This window comes from Ctenopharyngodon idella, chromosome 12, assembly GCF_019924925.1.
Source record: "Ctenopharyngodon idella isolate HZGC_01 chromosome 12, HZGC01, whole genome shotgun sequence".
Taxonomy (NCBI): domain Eukaryota; kingdom Metazoa; phylum Chordata; class Actinopteri; order Cypriniformes; family Xenocyprididae; genus Ctenopharyngodon; species Ctenopharyngodon idella.
In genome coordinates, this window is record NC_067231.1 from 8,298,073 (window position 1) to 8,316,492 (window position 18,420).

Below are 18,420 nucleotides of genomic sequence, written 5' to 3' on the forward strand. Positions count from 1 at the left end.
TTTTATTTTATTTCAATTAACAGAAATGTATTAATAGTTTTAGTGATAATAACCCTGGTATAAACTATGTGATAAATGTCATGGGGCTGATGTGTGACCTGTGTGGTAGTGATGATGGGCACTCCTGCGATGATCTCGGTCTTGTAGGACACTTGTTTTGCTGCAGCCGACGTGTCCACACACGCTTCTGCTGTATTATGAGCCACCTGCTCACCTGACTTCGGCACCTGGAGAAGAAACAAGGAAACACAAACAAGTATAAATGAACAAACCTGTGTGAGAGAGCGGCATACTTTATATGATTTTGTAAAGGGATAGTTCACCCAAAAATGAAAATTCTGTCATCATTTACTCATCCTCAAGTTGTTCCAAACCTGTATGAATTTCATCTTCTGCTGAACACAAAAGAAGATATTATGAAGAATGTAGGTAACCAAACAGTTGATGGGCCCCATTCATTGACTTCCATAGTATTTTTTGGGGCCCATCAACTGTTTGGTTATCCATATTCTTCAAAATATCTTCTTTTGTGTTCAGCAGAAGAAAGAAATTCATGTTTGTAATGCTTTTCATGTTATTGGAATGAAAATACTGAAATTTAGACTAGATAAAACTAGATTTTTTTCCTCTCAGTGTAAATGAATAATTAGTCCTGGTCCAGCAGATACAGTGATAAACCGCCTGCTAGTAAAGATCGACTGACACTAAATTACCATCTGTGGGGATGGCAGTTCATCGTTCACTGCCTTCAGGCCAAAAACGCTGATCAATACGCCATCACTACACATGCTGGCTCTGACCCAAAACAAACTGTCAGCTGTAATCATCTTAACATCTTTGCATTCAGTGGCGAAAAGATCTTGCTCTGCATCATAACACTGCTATTAACATTCAAAACAAATGTTAGCAGCATGGAAATTATGAATTGACATTGTCCACTTTGAATATTCTGATTCTGCATGCATCATAAATGTCCTAAAATGTTTGCAATATGATGATTAAGCCAATATTGACTTTTCAGAAATATGACTAAGATACCTGGCATATGCCAATATGGATAAAATCTTTTGTAAAAGCAGGAAAAGAACATGTATGTCTCTTTTTTAGAATAAAGGTTAATCTTATCAGTAGCTACATTTACATGGAAAATTTTTGTTTCAGTCGGAATGAAATCATTCCAATTGATGAATCTGAATAAAGTGTTTACATGAACTCTAAATAGTGATTGGGTTGATTCGTGCACGTTTGTCACAAGCTTCAATTAGGATTTGATCTTTTGACATGCGCACACTTCACAAATATATACAGACTGTCCCACTGTTGACGCATACAAACTTCTTTTCTTTGTTTTTTTTTTTAAAAAGAAACATAATATTTATCTATTTCGGGAAGCCTTGTGCCATGCTGCTTATATTTATCAAGCAGTATAACGCCTCTTCCTGCACCCAAAACAAGAAGTCTGTAGAGGAGAGTCCAAAGATAGGACTGCATGGACGATATTGTCCTGATGATAAGTTGATAAGTTGAATGAAACTATATTCAACAACAACAGCTTGTTCTGTGCGTCATCTGCCATTACGCCATTTCTACATCATTGCACATGCACAGAATTTTCCAGTTTCGGTTTTCAATCTGATCATGTCCAATCGAATGAATTAGAAAAGATTTACAATCTGAATTATTCAGATTTGGCCAATTCATTCTGATTGACAAGGTTACATGTGACTTTTTTATTCCAAATGTGCTACTAGTCGATTTATTAGGGTCCATGTAAACACAGCATAGAGGTGTGAACTCATTTAATTCACGTCAATCATAGTTCACTGCTTTTTGATTAAATTCCAAAGCAAGTTTTGCAAGTTGAGAACAATTCAATTTGATTGGCAAATCAATTCTATTAACATTTTGATTCACAATTGTTTTTAAAATTCATTTATAAGATTCTTTTGAAATACTTTCCCTAATGTATAAATGGAGGGGAATATATTAGGGCTGTAACGGTACATGCATTCGTCCCGAACCATGCGGTACGGACATCACAGTTCGGTTCATACAGTTGGACGACGAATACAGTGATCCACACTCCAATCCAGAAGGGGGCGTGTGCGGTAATGCAATGCTGTTTGCTAACCACCACAACAGGAAAAAGAGCAGATGAAGAAGAACAGATGATCTAGATAGCTGGAGAATAGAGCACATCAGGGTTGACGTGTTTTTGTAGGCAAAACCCAGAAGCGAGTTAGCATTTTAGGACTTCCGATTCCATCGCCCTAAAGTCTATGGGTTTTTGCTAAATCGCCTGAAATAAGGTCTGTGGTTAACAAAGCCTATAAATATTTTCACGTTTTGATCTATGACATAAAAAACACACCAGTTATAACCTGCTTGTGACTTTTTAAACCTTTATTGTGTCTTAAAAACGGCGGTTGCTAACAAGTTGCTAAAAGGGACTACTTCCTTTGGTGACTTTAGACGTCATCATGACAAACAGGACATTTGGACAGCATTTCTCATGAAAAGGTGGATAAGTATTCATACACAGCGCAGATCATAATCAGCGAGCATGTTTTTAAATAAAGTTGTTTTTTAAATAAAGTTTAAGGAAGCTTGGTGGTGGAGACGTTGATCCGCGACCATGGTGTGCTGTAGTCCGTTTATAGCCTGCTGTTAGCTTTTTATATCTGACGACTTTATTTAGGCTTCAAAATGTATAAATGTTGTGTTAACTTGTAAAGATTATCTTGATAGACAAAACGTGTAAGTGTCATAACCCTTTGTTAAACACAGAGCTTATTTTTAAGTCTATGGGAAAAATGCATAGGCTTTCGATCGAGGGAACCCGTGCGCCGCTAACTTCCAGGTTGTCCTACGAAAACACGTCATCCCTGAGGAACTCTATATCTCACGTGGGATTACGTTTACCTCAGGCAAGTCATTCACTGTCCACAGCATGTTAGTTCACTAGAGAAATGAACCTGTTAATAATGTCTTAATTATTTAATATATGTTTAAATAAATTTGTTATGACAGTTATGACAGTAACTGTGTATATGATGAATTAGAGTAATAATTTTATAATTAGATTTAGAAGTTAATGCAAAACCTGCCTTATAAACATGGGTGACTAGAGATGGAAGGGTTAAGCTAATTTAAAGATGTATTATAATAATTAAAATTGTGATTAGTAACCTAATCCATATATCAACATTAACATCATCTGACTACTTTTAGTTACTTTTACTAGACAGTAGATGACTAGATGTTTTCTAGTTTTCGAATTTCGGAAAACAGTCATGACTATAGTTTCCACAACAATGCATCATACTTTGGTGGTTAAGCAGTGATTCATGTCATTGTATGGGAAACACAACCCTGGTTAGTAAGAGGAATCTGATCCAAGGTCTAAGACTTACTGTGATTTTGGTTGCGTTGTTGAGTGCACTGACCCACTCCACTAAATCTTGCTTATCATTCGCCTGCAAGTAAAACTTCCTCATTCCAGCATTGATGACTGTGGAAAGACACACAGATTTATATTTAAACAATCTGGAGGTGTTGAAATAATTATATTATTGTGGCAAAATGGATTTGGCAACATGTCACTCTGACAGTCTCTTCCCCTTTTAGGCCTAAGTGTGCACTTCTATGCCTGAATAAGGGTGATTTCACACTAGCACTTTTAGTGAAATAAAACACACTTTAACTGAGAAAAAAAAAAAAAAAAACTATAAACTTATTTTATTTAAGCCATTTGCCAAGGCAACATTTTCATTTAGTTTAACTTGATGTACCAAAATAACTAAAACTAAATGTGGTGCTAAACACAGCCCGGTACTGCTGAGCTACTGGCATGGACTTTTTGTTTTTGTTTGCAAAAAAGTAAATTAAATCACCTGTGATATCAAGACTCAACTTTACAACATAATAGCATGCCATAATACTGGCATACTCTCTTACTACAGAATAATAAAAGTATGGATTTTCCCATGACAAGTGAAGAACATACTGGTAGGTGAAGTGATTCATTCAATACAGAATGAAAAAGAGCAATTTCCACTTTGACTAAATCACTTCAGGAGGGTCGAAATAAGGTCCAGTTTACACAGAATGCACAGGTCAGTGGAATGGAAAAAACACAAGGTCTCAAGAAGTTTTTTTTTTTTTTTTTTTTTTAACTTAAGTACTGCATTTTAAGAAGACAGAAAAAAATGAAAGATGCAAGCACAAAGGTCAAACACATCTTTCTAAAGCATGTTTACATTGAAAAACAATGGAAAAGCAGCTCAGTGGAATGCAAAAACATGTACTATGTGAACGGATCCTAATATTAAACACTTCACACTGGAGACTCAATATGTGACTAAGTTTAGTATCTGTATTATGTTGCTCACAAACATATGATGTCTCAAACACTCTTGACAGTGGCCTCTAGTCTAACTCTACTGGGTAAAGTCCCAAAACCTCAAGTGTGTGATTGTCTCTGATCTTAGAAACAATAGCTGGTCATGGTTGAACATGTTCCCTGGTCGCCCTTCCTTCTGCATACTGCATCCTCTGAGAAACATGGAGAGAGAATCACTTGCTTACCAAAGCAGAACTCCGCCTTCGGTCGCAATTTGGTGGCATCGCTAACCTTTAATGACAAAATAAGAGCATATCAATAACACTGTACACACATGCACACACATATTTAAAGTGCACTAAATCATTTTCCACTATAAAAAACATTATGCCCCTAAAGGACAAATCTGTTTGTACATGTCCATCAGGGTCAGAAATTCACTTTTTCATTAAGGTGCAATATTTATCTGGATTTTTTTTCAGGGCAATTTTTATAAAAACGTCAGTAAATGTATCTGCGTTGTGTTGTTAAGTATTGTCATTATTGTTTGATATTTGTAATAATGATTATTAATGTTGATTAATATAATACATAAAAACATTTTTGGGTGTGGGGAAATGGCACATCATAATCGTGTAGGCTACAGAGACTGTTTATGACAGTTTATTGCTTTTTACGCATTAGAAAATCAAGACTTTACATTGCTTATCTTAGTAGCATGAAAAACAAAATGTTCAAACAGAAAGAGAGCAAAAGGCGTTCCCCATCACTGAAGCGGTTCATGACTTCAGCTCATGGAATGAGCCAAGCTGTCTGCACTACAAAATGAATCTTGTTTACGTCGTATCTGCACTTTGTTGTTTATGAGAAAATTTGCGATAGCGCAGAAATCAGTTAGTGTGTGTGTGTGTGCGTGTGTGTACTGAACAAAACTCTGATGTTCTTCAGTCGAGTTCTTCATCACTGGTGACTAATGTAAATGCCTCTGAAATGCCATTGCATTCATACGCTCAACAGAAACGTGTGTGATTGGTTATAATGCTCAACGCTGCAAGAATATGCGTAAAAAGAAATCTTTGATGCAACATGAGCAGATCTAAATGTAATGCCGCAATCAACACTTTTCATCTCACTTTAAATCGCAACAGGCATAATAAATTTAGCTTAATAATACAGGGGCATTTTTTGACCCTTTATCTTGAATTTGGGGGGCTTTTTTGTTTATTTTGGTAGGATTTTTGCTCCAAGACCCTTTTCATCCCTGTACATTTACATACATCCAGAAGAAGACTCCTATGCGGTCTAGAAAAAGATGTTTTATTATATATAAGAGTAGACCTCTTCATGGCAGTCGGTTCAGATTGGATTTCATGGCCAGCCATTACGAATCATTTTATTTCTGTAACCCCAGGAGAAAATGGTGAATCTGAACATGTAGAAAAGTCATAGCACACCTTTTCTGCACAATTTGAAGCATCATTCATGTCTGTGAATATAATGCAGGTAATAAATAATCAGCATTAGTCAGAAATAACAGAGCAATGACAAACCTTGGATATATATGTTAGTTTGAGGGAGCCGACATTGGATGTTCCTTCTGGAAGATTCTGTAGAAGGAGAGGGTTGAAGTCATTAAAACTGAAATTATGAATATAAAATGATACACACTGACTTGATGTGAGAAGTGTGTTTGTTTTGAGCAGTATCTGAAAAGAAACGTGCACTGAATACATTCACGGCGAGTGTACGGTTTTCTCCAAAGTTGTAGAATTGCACAGGGGCCTATGAAAGTTTTAGCACACATCTACAGATGCAGTGAGGTAAATTATTCAAAGTCAGACATGGCATTAATAAAAGATGCAGGCTGGGGCTACTGACTGAGTCTTGGATAAAGTGATTGGTACAGAACCTGCAGCAGCCAGGAGAAATAAAATGAGAATCCATTAAAAGAAACAAAGAAAGAATATCAAGAATCAAAAAAGACAGGTCCTGACATGGGCTCTTTATTAAAGAACTCCATCAGAGTTCTCTTTTACTCTAAGCTAAATGGCATTAAGAGCACAGAGACCCTCTGAGTAATTAATATCAAGCTTTCTCTCTGATCCAACCCCCAAACAACCACATTAAACAAGAGTAAAAACGTTTGCTCAATGATGCTACCAAATGTGATTTCACCATCTTGAAAATCATGACTAACACTTTACAAATAACTTCCCATTATTTAATGTTGGAAAATGCATTTACATTAACTAACAATGAATAATACATTTGTTACAGCATTTAATAATCTTTGTTAATATTAGTTAATAAATATACAACTGTTCATTGATTAATGTTAGCTTAGGTACATTAAAAAACATTAATAGATACTACTTTTGATTTTAATAATGTATTAGTAAATTAGTAGTGTATTAGATTGATAACTGCTTCAGAAGTATTTCCATTGTTAGTTCATGTTATCTAATCTGTAGTTAACTAATGTTAACAAATGGAACCTTAAGGTAAAGTGTTACCAAAACATGAAATCTACACAGTGTTTTAGAGTGTCTTTCTGTATATCTGTCTTTAAATTTCAGAGTAAGTTAAGAGAAATTTCATCCGCCCTTAAAGCCCACAAAAAAAAGTTTTTTTTTTGTATGTGCGATAAAATCGATGGTAGTATATTCCTACATTTATCAACAAACTCTTCTGGGAAAACCAACCACAAATATCAATGACAAACCCCTCTCCTATTCAGGGAATCCACAGTTTTTGTACAACAAAATGCTCTCTAGAATGAGAAATTATGGGAAGATCACATAGTCTTTAAATTTTGACGTCACAAAATTCACACCAATCTGTGTAGGTTCCTGCCATGTAACTGAAGACAGTCAGAAACAATTTAGTTTGCTAGTCTGGAATCTCAGACAAAGACACCCTCATAAAGGTGCACAGTGAAGCAAAGTATGGCCCACACAGATGCAAATACATTTATGCACATATGCACACTGTAACACTGCACGCTCTTAATGGTTAAAGTGGTCTAGAGGCAGATCAATGCCCTCAAAACACTTCATGAGATTATAAATTCCACCAGAGGCCACAACGCTCATTTCCTTCACCCACAAGCTCATGGGAAGTGATACTTCTACACAGCCACTTTCAGCAACGCTACAGCGCAAAAACAGTCAAAATCTGTGCTGACAGTTAACAAACTGATGCAAAAAACTATAATAATACCAAGGTGTGTATGAGAGTAAATGTTAGTATCACACAAATGTTTTGCATATCAAGATTCTAACTATGATAGCTGAAAAGGTCAACTGAGGCTGAGGCATAACAAAAACTGGCAAGTACAAACCCATGTCATCTTGTAATAATGTAAATTAGAAAGAAATTTTGACTAACTTATAGAATTTATAATAGATAATCTGTTAATGAAATACATTTTTCACTATAGATTTATATTACAACACTCTAAAAAAATGGTTCTATAGACCTTATACGCCAGAGAAACAAGCGTGCCGCCATCTTTATAAAATTGTCTTTGAACTTCAGTTTTTGAGTAAATTTCTATGGCTGTCAAAGAATAATTAGCTAGTGAAGTGGATTTACCTGTTGTAAAGTTAATGGAAGATATCATGAGCATTGTTATGTTTAAAGCAGATGTCTTAACAAATGTCAGTAGACCGAGAAGATTTTAAAACGAGCAGTTCATTCATAAATATGTAAGATCGCTGTGGAAATACAAACCGAAGTCAAAGAACAACGTGCGCAGCGCTGAAAAGGGGTGGTGCTACATAAGGTCTATATAGTACTAAAAGTGGCTCTTTGGCTCGTAATCATAGGGGAACCACTTAAAGTGCTGTATAGAACCAAATCTTGGTGCTTCAGTGGTTCATCAGTGATTCTTCACCAGTTCTTTGGGATGACTGAGGTGCTATATAGCACCACTACTGTATACAGAACCTGTTAAGCCACTGTATGGCTCTTCAGCAATTCTTCAGTGGTTCTTTGGGGTGGTTAAGGTGCTATATAGCACCAATGCCATACAAAGAACCTGTTAAGCCCCTTAAAAGCCAAAGAACCACTGTTGGTGCTGTTTAGCACCATTTTTGTTGAAAAAATAAAATGCGATATGCAACCTCTTATGGGTTCTACATAGCACCATTTGACAAAGGTGCTGTAGAGCATATGATATGGTGCTACATAGCACCAAAAGCGGTTCCCCTATGATTACGAGCCAAGAACCACTTTTAGTGCTACATAGCACCTGTAATTATAGCCTTTTTGTAACAAATGTTACAGTTAAAAAATTACAAGAACTATGGTACATTTTCATAAGGGCTGGTGCAAGTTAGAATCAAGAGCTTAAAAGTCTGGACCTTCCTGAATTATTGACCAAACTATCAGTTTTCCCCATGTGTAAAATGTGTTCTGTTCTATTGCTGGCTGATATTAGGAAAAACCTGGCCTTTAGATATTCTAAGAGATGACATAGTCAAAATTATTAAGAGCCTGATAAACTGTTAAGTTGTAGGAAATAAACAATATCAATATAAGAAAGTTAGTTTGACTTCCCAGGGCACTTTGAAGCAGACTGATAAGGTTCCAGATGCTTGAATAATATAAAATACATGATATCTCCTATGTAAACAAGTCATTGTTAACTAGGCTATTACTTTATTGCAGTTATGTTATCAACCAACTTTGTATGTGTGGATGATAGGTAAGATACCACAAAAGAACATTATGCACAAACAAACAAACAAACAAACAAATCTCACAAGGGATTATGGGATACACCCTTGTGTCTACCCATTTGCTTTCCATAACTAAAACAGGTAGTCGTCAGAACTTTAGTGAGTTTGGTTCCATTGCCAAATTACTCTTAATGATTTCTAGCTCCTAATGGTGCTATTAACTAATCTTTTAGTACTTTTGAGTAAGAAATACTTGAGGGGGAAAACAAAAAAAAATCTCATTGCATTTTCTGCCTACCCCAGTCTTCACAGATTTCACATTTTTGATTAATTTTGAGATTGAATGAGTTGGTACCTGAGGATTATCCATGTACCACATCAGGCTGCCTTCCAGTGTGTCCAGAATGAAATAGCGTCGTAAAAACTTGCCGCTGTTCTCCACTTCCTCGATGTCTAGAAAGCCACAGATCCGATTCTGACGATCTACGTACGGCATTTCTGAGACTAAGCATTACCCTGCAACACAAAGAAAATGATGCTGATTATAAAGGAGATGAGAACATGTGAAAGGTAGAGGTGGAGGATGGTAATTAAAATAAATTTGGCATCTTTGTGTGAGAGTCTGCCAATTTCCTATGATGTCAACCTTGGTCATGCTCTAAGGAAGTGACACCTATTTAATTTCAGACCTCTGTGATGATGAAAACCCTGTCAGACAAAGCTGTATGAATACAAATGACTTGATTGTGACATTACCCAAGCTGAGAAGCAATGTAAGTACACTTAAACAGTGTAATTTCCCCATTTACCTGCAGTTTCTCTAAATGTCACAACAGCACTATGGTAACTGTGAATAATGGAGAAGTTATGCCCATCAGGGTCAGAAATTAACCAGGGCTTGGCAGACAAAAAGCCACCAGAAGTGATGAAAATGCCACAGATACTTAAAATGTGGGACCAGTCAACTAGTGCCCAGTGTCAGTCCTTTTCATATGGCCCTTAGATGTGTTATAAGAATATTTAAATGAACACAACTTCAGATACAGTCTGGTGCTTAGACAATCATAAAATACTACAGTCATAGAAATTGTTTCATGAATAATGCCTGTGTAGATTTTAATTCTACTCTTTAATCTTCCCCAGATAAAAGCCATATCTGAGCAACAAGTTCATAAGACTCATAAAGACAGTCTTTGCCGCCATCTAATGCCGTGAAAATGTAACTTCTGTTGCTGTTCACGGTCAGGGACTATTTTTTTCCGGCGGAAGGAAGGCTTTTAGAAAAAGTTTAATTCATGAAAGTTGCATTGATACATATTTCTGGATTTAATATTTGTATTGTGTGGTAACCATTTTATAAAAGCAATAAGGTACTCGAGGCTAGTGCTGTATCGTGAATAAGTCACGGCTGAAGGGGTTGCAGACAATCCGTACTCTGCTTACTTATAAAAAGCGATCATGTCTTTTCTGAAGACTTGGATTGAACCACTGGATTCATATGGATTACTTTTACTATCTCTTTATTTATTTTTTAAAGCGTCAAATTTTGGTTCAAATGAAGTTTCAATGGAGAGACTTAAATCTGTCTGGTTTCATTTAAAATATCTACATTCGTGTTTTTTGTAGATGTACGGAAAAGTCTTTTGAGGGGTGAGTAATTAATGACAAAATATTCATTTCTGAGTGAACTAACCCTTTAAGAAACAGGGGGAATAATCAACAGTTTAGTAAAGAATAGACTGAAAAAATATCTGTTTTTAGCATCACAAAGCCAGTGTGTTTGCCATGTAATGAGCCCAGTGATGTGTTACCGGACTCGAGAGAACAATCTGAGAAAGCACTTTACGTCCAAGCACTCAAACTTTGAGACACAATTTCCTCCAGGCTCTGATTCTTGCTGACATAAAGTGAAAGGCCTAACAAGCTATCATGGTCAGATCATGTTTCTAGCAAGAAAAAGCTTTTTTGAGGATCCATGCTTCACAGAAAGAGAAGAAATCCTCCACTAGCTCAAAAACTACGAAAGATTTTAACTGTTGTAGAGGAAATTGTGATAAAGTCAGAAACAACATCATCACATCTATTCAGAAAATAATGATGTCTGACACAATGAACAAGAAGCAAAATACTGACACTCTTAGACAAACAAAAGGTGTCACTAGCAGTGAATGAATCCACTGATGCAATATAGGAAAGCTGTGTCTATGTGAGAATTTTGGATGGTACATCAACCATTAATTTAATGAAAGCACCACTTGTTTCACAGGCTTCTATGAGGTGTGTCAGCCACGCACAGTGAGTTACTCATACAGCACGATGACAAATGGCAAGAGACATGGAAATGATTTTTTGGATTCAGACAGGAGAATGCTGCTTTTCTCCATGGCTACCATCACTGGAGAGCTGTGACATTTCTAACTTGAATGCCTGATGAGAATTTCATGGCCAAAGTTTGTTTTCTGAGTGACAGCTTTCATCACTCGAACGGCCTTAATCTGGAATTGTAGTGAAGGGATAAAATGGTCAGTGATATTTTAGCAATACTCAACGGATTTACACTTAAGATGTGCTTGTTTGTTTTTTTGGGGGGGTTTTTTCCTCTTCTTTTTTTTTTTTACTATTTGGACCACTGCAAAAAGCTACACATTCCAACACTTCATAAACAACTTGTCATAACAAATTAGCAGAGATACAATGAAACCTTGCTGCAAGGTTTGACGACTTCAACACCCCCAGAGGCAATTCAGTTTACCAAGGACTCATTTACTATTGATGCAGAGAGTTTGTTCACATAATATACAGTGCTCAGTGTAAATGAGTGCACCCCCTTTGAAAAGTAACATTTTAAACAATATCTCAATGAACACAAAAACAATTTCCAAAATGTTGACAAGACTAAGTTTTATATAACATCTGTTTAACTTATAACATGAAAGTAAGGTTAATAATATAACTTAGATTACACATTTTTCAGTTTTACCCAAATCAGGGTGATGCAAAAATGAGTACACCCCACAACAAAAACTGCTACATCTAGTACTTTGTATGGCCTTCATGATTTTTAATGACAGCACCAAGTCTTCTAGGAATGGAATGAACAAGTTGGCGACATTTTGCAACATTTATCTTTTTCCATTCTTCAAGAATGACCTCTTTTAGAGACTGGATGCTGGATGGAGAGTGATGCTCAACTTGTCTCTTCAGAATTCCCCATAGGTGTTCGATTGGGTTCAGATCAGGAGCCACTGAATCACTTTCACCCTGTTCTTCTTCAGAATTCCAACAGTGGCCTTAGATGTGTGTTTAGGATCATTGTCATGTTGGAAAATTGCACGACGACCAAGGGCACAGAGTGATGGTAGCATCTTCTCTTTCAGTATAGAGCAGTACATCTGTGAATTCATGATGCCATCAATGAAATGCAGCTCCCCGACACCAGCAGCACTCATGCAGCCCCACATAAGGACTCTGCCACCACCATGTTTCAGTGTAGGCACCATGCATTTTTCTTTGCATTCCTCACCTTTGCGACACCATACAGTTTTGAAGCCATCAGTTCCAAAAACATTTATCTTGGTCTCATCACTCCAGAGTATAGAGTCCCAGTAGTCTTCATCTTTGTCAGCATGGGCCCTGGCAAACTCTAGGCGGGCTTTTTTGTGCCTGGGCTTTAGGAGAGGCTTCTTTCGAGAACGGCACCCATGCATGCCATTCCTCTGCAGTGTACGCCGTATTGTGTCACGGGAAATAGTCACCACAGTTTGGCCTTCTGCTTCTTTAGATAACTGCAGTGAACTTGCATGCCGATTTTCTTCAACCCTTTTCATCAGAAGATGCTCCTGTTGAGGTGTTAACTTCCATGGATGACTTGGAGGTCTCTATGAGATGGTTGCAGTTCCATCTTTTTTAAATTTTTGTACCACTTTTGCTACAGTAAAGTAAAGCTTTGCTGATCTTCTTGTAGCCTTCACCTTTCTGGTGTAAAGAAATTATTTTCTTTCTCAGGTCTTGTGACATTTCTCTTCCATGTGGTGCCATTGCTGACAGCATGAAATGGGAAGGGGTTTTAACACCCTTTTATAGTCAACTGTCTGCTGGACACCTGTGTAATGAATAATTAGACTCACCTGTGGTTGAATTCTTGTTAAATTAGACATTTGTAGTCTAAAATTTAGCTTTGCTCCAGAGACTTTCAGTGGGGTGTACTCATTTTTGCATCACCCTAATTTGAGTAAAACTGAAAATGTTGTTCTCCAAGTTATATTATTAACCTTACTTTCATGTTATAAGTATGTTATATAAAACTTAGTCTTGTCAGCATTTTGGAAATTGTTTTTGTGTTCACTGAGATATTGTTTAAAATGTTACTTTTCAAAGGGGGTGTACTCATTTACGCATTGTGATGCATCCTCCTAAATTTTTGCTGGTACTCCTAACTTTTTGAAGTTGGGAGCACCAGTGATATCAAGTAAAAAAGTTTTTAAAGAAAAAAAAATATAGAATTTGCCAAATTACTATTTTGTGCTCAGTTATTTACTTATGTGGCAAGTAGCCACATAATCAATAGAATCATTTCACAGTGGGGTCTTGTATCACCCTGAGGAAGTTTCTTTTGCATAATAATCTGTGGATTTTGCCCCCAAAGTTCAAGATATGTCCCTGCATGAGTACTTGATTTTAATACTTAGGCAAAGCAACATGAGCAAGAGTGCTGCTTTCCTGAATATAAAAACAATTGCAAATGTGATATAGATTTAATACAACAGTTCAATAAACAAGAAATTAATATTAGGTGCCTTACATTTTAGAATATTGTCTGTTTTTGTTGTATTTCATTCCAAAGAAATCCACAGTAGAGCCAATGCGCATTTCCGAGCAACAGTGATGTTTCATTTTTCGTTTTTGAACAAATTGGTCTAATGAGTGATTCAACGACTCATAAAAACAGTCACTTGCTTCGTACTTGAATTAATCAGCCGGTTTGAACGTATTGATTGACTGAACGATTCAATGACTCACTCGTTAAGACAATGATTTGCTGCCACCTACTGATGGTTTTAGTTTCATATTTAAAAGTATAATTTCATTTTTTTTTTTTTTAATCATTGTATATCTCACGCCTGCGGTTGATAAAATTATACCTGCGGTCTACCATGCTGCAAGAAAGACTGTCAAACACGACATTATGAGATTGCTGTAAATCTCTGACAAGTTTTGCAGCACTCTGGAAAGCCAAGTTCATAGTTATATTGTATTTTTAATTCTTATTAAATCCCTGTTCTGTAATTTTATTCCTTTGCCCTCAATGCCTGGTCATTGAGAGCAATGACTGTTTCTTTGAAATGGGCCTACGAATTCCAAATTCCAAATGAAAGGCCGCCAATATAGGTTCTGTTTGAGGCCAGGGTTAGTGTGGGAGGTATGTTCTTTCTAAAATGCTAATAACTTTTTAGCTTCACTCCCCAGACATTTAATTTCCAAACTGCCAAGATACATGTAGCAATGTAATAAAATGCTTGCACAGTTAAGTTTGTTTCAGATAAATCTGAACATGCTTTTTAGCACCACTTACTGGACATTTCAGTTTGAAACTACCGCAAAACATGCGAAAAAGTTATATATTTTTTGGCAAAAACGTCACAACGAGCACAGATGGTTGTCCAATCCCCTTGCCCTTCTCTCCAAAGGAATTTCCTGTCACTTTCTACTATATCTGTGAGGGATAAGCAGTGTGCACAACAACCCTATATTATCATAAAAGACTATCTGAACAACTAGTGGAGCAGTTGGTCTCATAGCCCTGTATAATAAGACTGTGATTGTGTGGCTTTACAAAATATTTTGCAATCAGTGTGGAGAGACAAATTACCTGTCACTGGAAACTTGTTGAGTTACTGCTTAGGACTACAGTTTAGGAGTAGGAGTTTAGGAGTCAGAAATGACATGCCACGTACTCCCAACCATGTGTTTGAGCAGTTGGGAGCAACTCTGGCATGATAAACATGTGTGGAAGGTGGAGATTTGAAAGCCTCAGTGCTTTTAAAGAGGAAGAGAGAGCGCAAAGTGGTTTAACCCATCACAGGTACAGTGTTAACAGGTCAAGTCAAGTCAAGTTACCTTTATTTATATAGCACTTTTTACAATGCAGATTGTGTCAAAGCAGCTTTAGTGATAGAGGGAACATAATTTTGGCTGTACAGCAGCTCTAGAAGAAAATAGTGTCATTGTCTAGCTTATGTAAGTTCAGTATTGATTCTTTCCATTATAAAAATCATTAGATTTTAATTTAGTTCATTTATCTGTACAGCAGCTCTGGAGAAAACAGTGATGTCTTCGTGTAGCTCAGTTCAGTTCACATACACAGGTCCTACCTGTGCTTCTGTTTAGGTTTAATTTTGTGTGAGAAAGACAGGTGCTAAAGTTTACATGATGCAACAGTTCCCTTCTTCTTCACTGTCACTAGATATGCATCTTACTCTTAGACTCTGGTTAGATTCAACAGAAGAATAACACATCATTAGACAGGTCCACAGTGTGAGATTCGCTGTTATATTAGCTAGAAAGATATAGATTTGTCCACAGCACATACACAAACTGTTCCTACTACGATAAACATATAAACTAACAGAAGGAAATGCAAACTAGATCTACTAGATTAACTAGATCTAGAGGAAACAGCATGTGAAATTCACGGGTGAAGTTCACAGTGTTTTCAGCATCTGCCATCTCAATATATGAGGACATGAATACATGAACTTCATCTCCACAGCAGCTTTAAGAGTCACTTCACAAGCTTTTCACCATTTCATTTGAGAAAAACTACCATCAAAAACACACTGAAATGGATTTCATGGAGTCCTAAATTAAAAGGTAGCTACTGCGTGGAGTTTAAAGGTGCAATATGTGATTCTCTACAGAAACATTTTTTGTATACTGGTTGAAAGTCTCTTGATAGCTCTCTAAGTTGTTTACGTATTGTAATGTTATGTGCTTTGAGACCTGAGGTAGTTTAACACCCTCTGTTGTGACGCTTTGCTGAGAGCAGCTGTGTGCTTCATGTGTTGTGGAGGGACGGCGATTTGCAGGGAGGGTGAGATCGTATGCTTTCAATGCTAGCAGGCTAACGCTAGCATTACCCAGATCACCTACTGCACCTTTAATTGTAAACAAACAAGTTTTCATTCTCAAGGTCTAACAAATATGTGGAAAACATTCCCTTCCCCATAAATGAATAAATATTGATATCGTATGATATGGGAAAAAAAAAAATGTGATAATATTTTTGGCCATATAACCCAGCGCTACTTCAAAATACCATATTACAAATTATTTAGATTTTTAGAATGCATTTTTAGAGTACTTTCCCTTTAACTAGTTAAAAGTTACACTGTGTCAAAGAGGCATGCGCACTCTGATATAAACCAAAGTCCCTTTAAAGGAAAGTTTGTTCACTTGGCGGCCTGGCAACCATATTTTTGCAATGCCTCTAGGCAGCTATCTCAAGCATCCCACTTGAGTCCTACTTGAATAGGGGAATCCTGAAGGCACGAGATAGCTCACAAGCACTTATTCGCCCCGTGGCATCCCCGTATAGTCGTGTTCAGCAAGCCCCTTTGGCATATGTAGTTATTAAAAGGGCGTGAACACACACCAAGAATGGTTTATCCCATGATCTCGCAAACTCATCAAGGAGTTTAGGGAGGAAGGGAAGGCTCACTGGAGCGGGACGCCTATGACTGCGAGGAATCGCTCATATACAGTATTCAACTTAAGGCAATTCCTCCCTCCTTTATTGCTGTACCAGGTGAGGTACCGAGCAAGTTTACTACATCAGAAAAGCCATATATATGGAGCTGATTGTGTGGATTCGTTTACAAATCATGCACTTTGGTAAAGGTGTTTTTAGGTCATAATGTAGTATTGTGCAAAGAACTATGTTGATAATTTCATTAACAAAAAGCACCATGTTTTGGGCACGGTATCATCATATTTACCATGTTTTTGTACAAATGCCATGATAATACAAAAGCTTTTGGACATCCAGTTATTCAATTAAAAGTACTACCAAGTTTTTGGATATGAACCACAAAAAGTGTTTTTCAACAGGTAGCATGGAAGTACCATATTTTATGGATTTGCCCCATGATATGACCAAGGTTTTCTGTTAGTGTAGCATGGTAATACCATGTTTTATGGACATGTACCATAGTACAACAAGAGTTTCTTTGAATGTGTACCATAGTAATACCAGTTTTTTTATGTTCTCACAGAGGTTGCAATTATTTGATCATAAATATAGTAAAACAGTAATATTTTATGCTTGGAACGCCTTTATGATTTTCTTAGAAAAAGTAAACAATGGGGATATATTTGATGGGATATTAGAAGATATGTAAGAAAAGAAGTATTGTTGGATGTGTCTTGTATTAGTAGGCCTTAATTTAATTTATTTAGTTTTTTTTTTTTTTTTTTTGGTGTATGTATTTGTGTATTTCTTCCTTTTTTGTTAATTATTCATATGTGAATGGATGTGAGTGTTTATGTCATAAGGTTGTGTTGTTATAACATGTTGTCTTTGTTGTGTAATCTAAAAAGCAATAAAAAATATATATTTTAAAAAAGCAAGTTATTGCTGTGAAGGCAAAGCTGAATTGTCAGGAGCCATTACTCCAGTCTTCAGTGTCACATGATCCTACAGAATTCATTTGATTAATCACCATGATGAATGGAAAGTTCAAAAGAACAGCGTTTATTTGCAATAGAAATCTTTTGTAACATTATACTCGTCTTTACTGACACTTTTGATCAATTTAATGCATCCTTACTGAAAAATCTTAAAACTTTTGAACAGAAGTGTACTATAACTGTAATTTGGTACCACCACCCCAGTACATTTGTGTACAAATTCTATATTGCTTTATGTATAAAACTGTTATATAAACACAACACTAGACAGTTTTTACTTTAGCACTGTGTTTTGGAGGAACTTTGATATATATTTGATAACCTTGACATACTTGCTGGACAGGTTTGACATATACTTGAGTCAAATACCTTGAGCATAACATCACACAAGTCGGCTGGTGTGTTGAACGCTCATGTTACAATTGTACTGTTTATACTTCCATAGTTGGTAAATGAATTCATTTTGACATAAATGTCATATTATCTTGAAGGTAATCAGCTGTTCTATTTGAAACTGATTGTTTTCAGAAAACAGTAGGTGCAGGTACATGCACTTGACTGTGGGGTAAGAGCTGAAAACGGTGTGGATGTAGGCATGTATGCAACACACTGATGATAAAAACACACGCATGCATCAATTCACACAGTTCCTAACTCAGAGCCTATGAGTGTCTGTTTGGAAACAGAAAACATTGGGATAGTTGACAATAG

At 36.5% G+C, this 18,420-nt stretch overlaps 1 protein-coding gene across 8 annotated transcripts in view; it reads right to left on the bottom strand.

Annotated features, from left to right (window-relative positions):
• The window catches only part of plekha1b (pleckstrin homology domain containing, family A (phosphoinositide binding specific) member 1b), a 58,089-nt gene that overhangs the window by 30,465 nt on the left and 9,204 nt on the right, over positions 1 to 18,420 (bottom strand). For all 8 annotated transcript variants that reach the window (XR_007932947.1, XM_051914876.1, XM_051914875.1 and 5 more), the window contains exons 2-6: positions 9,380 to 9,540; positions 5,893 to 5,949; positions 4,588 to 4,633; positions 3,414 to 3,511; positions 99 to 227 (exon numbers count right to left, since the gene is read on the bottom strand). Coding sequence is in view for 7 of the 8 variants with exons in the window: in XM_051914876.1 (XP_051770836.1) it covers positions 99 to 227; positions 3,414 to 3,511; positions 4,588 to 4,633; positions 5,893 to 5,949; positions 9,380 to 9,520 (471 nt within the window). In the remaining variant the exon portion in view is untranslated. The remainder of the gene's footprint in view (positions 1 to 98; positions 228 to 3,413; positions 3,512 to 4,587; positions 4,634 to 5,892; positions 5,950 to 9,379; positions 9,541 to 18,420) is intronic.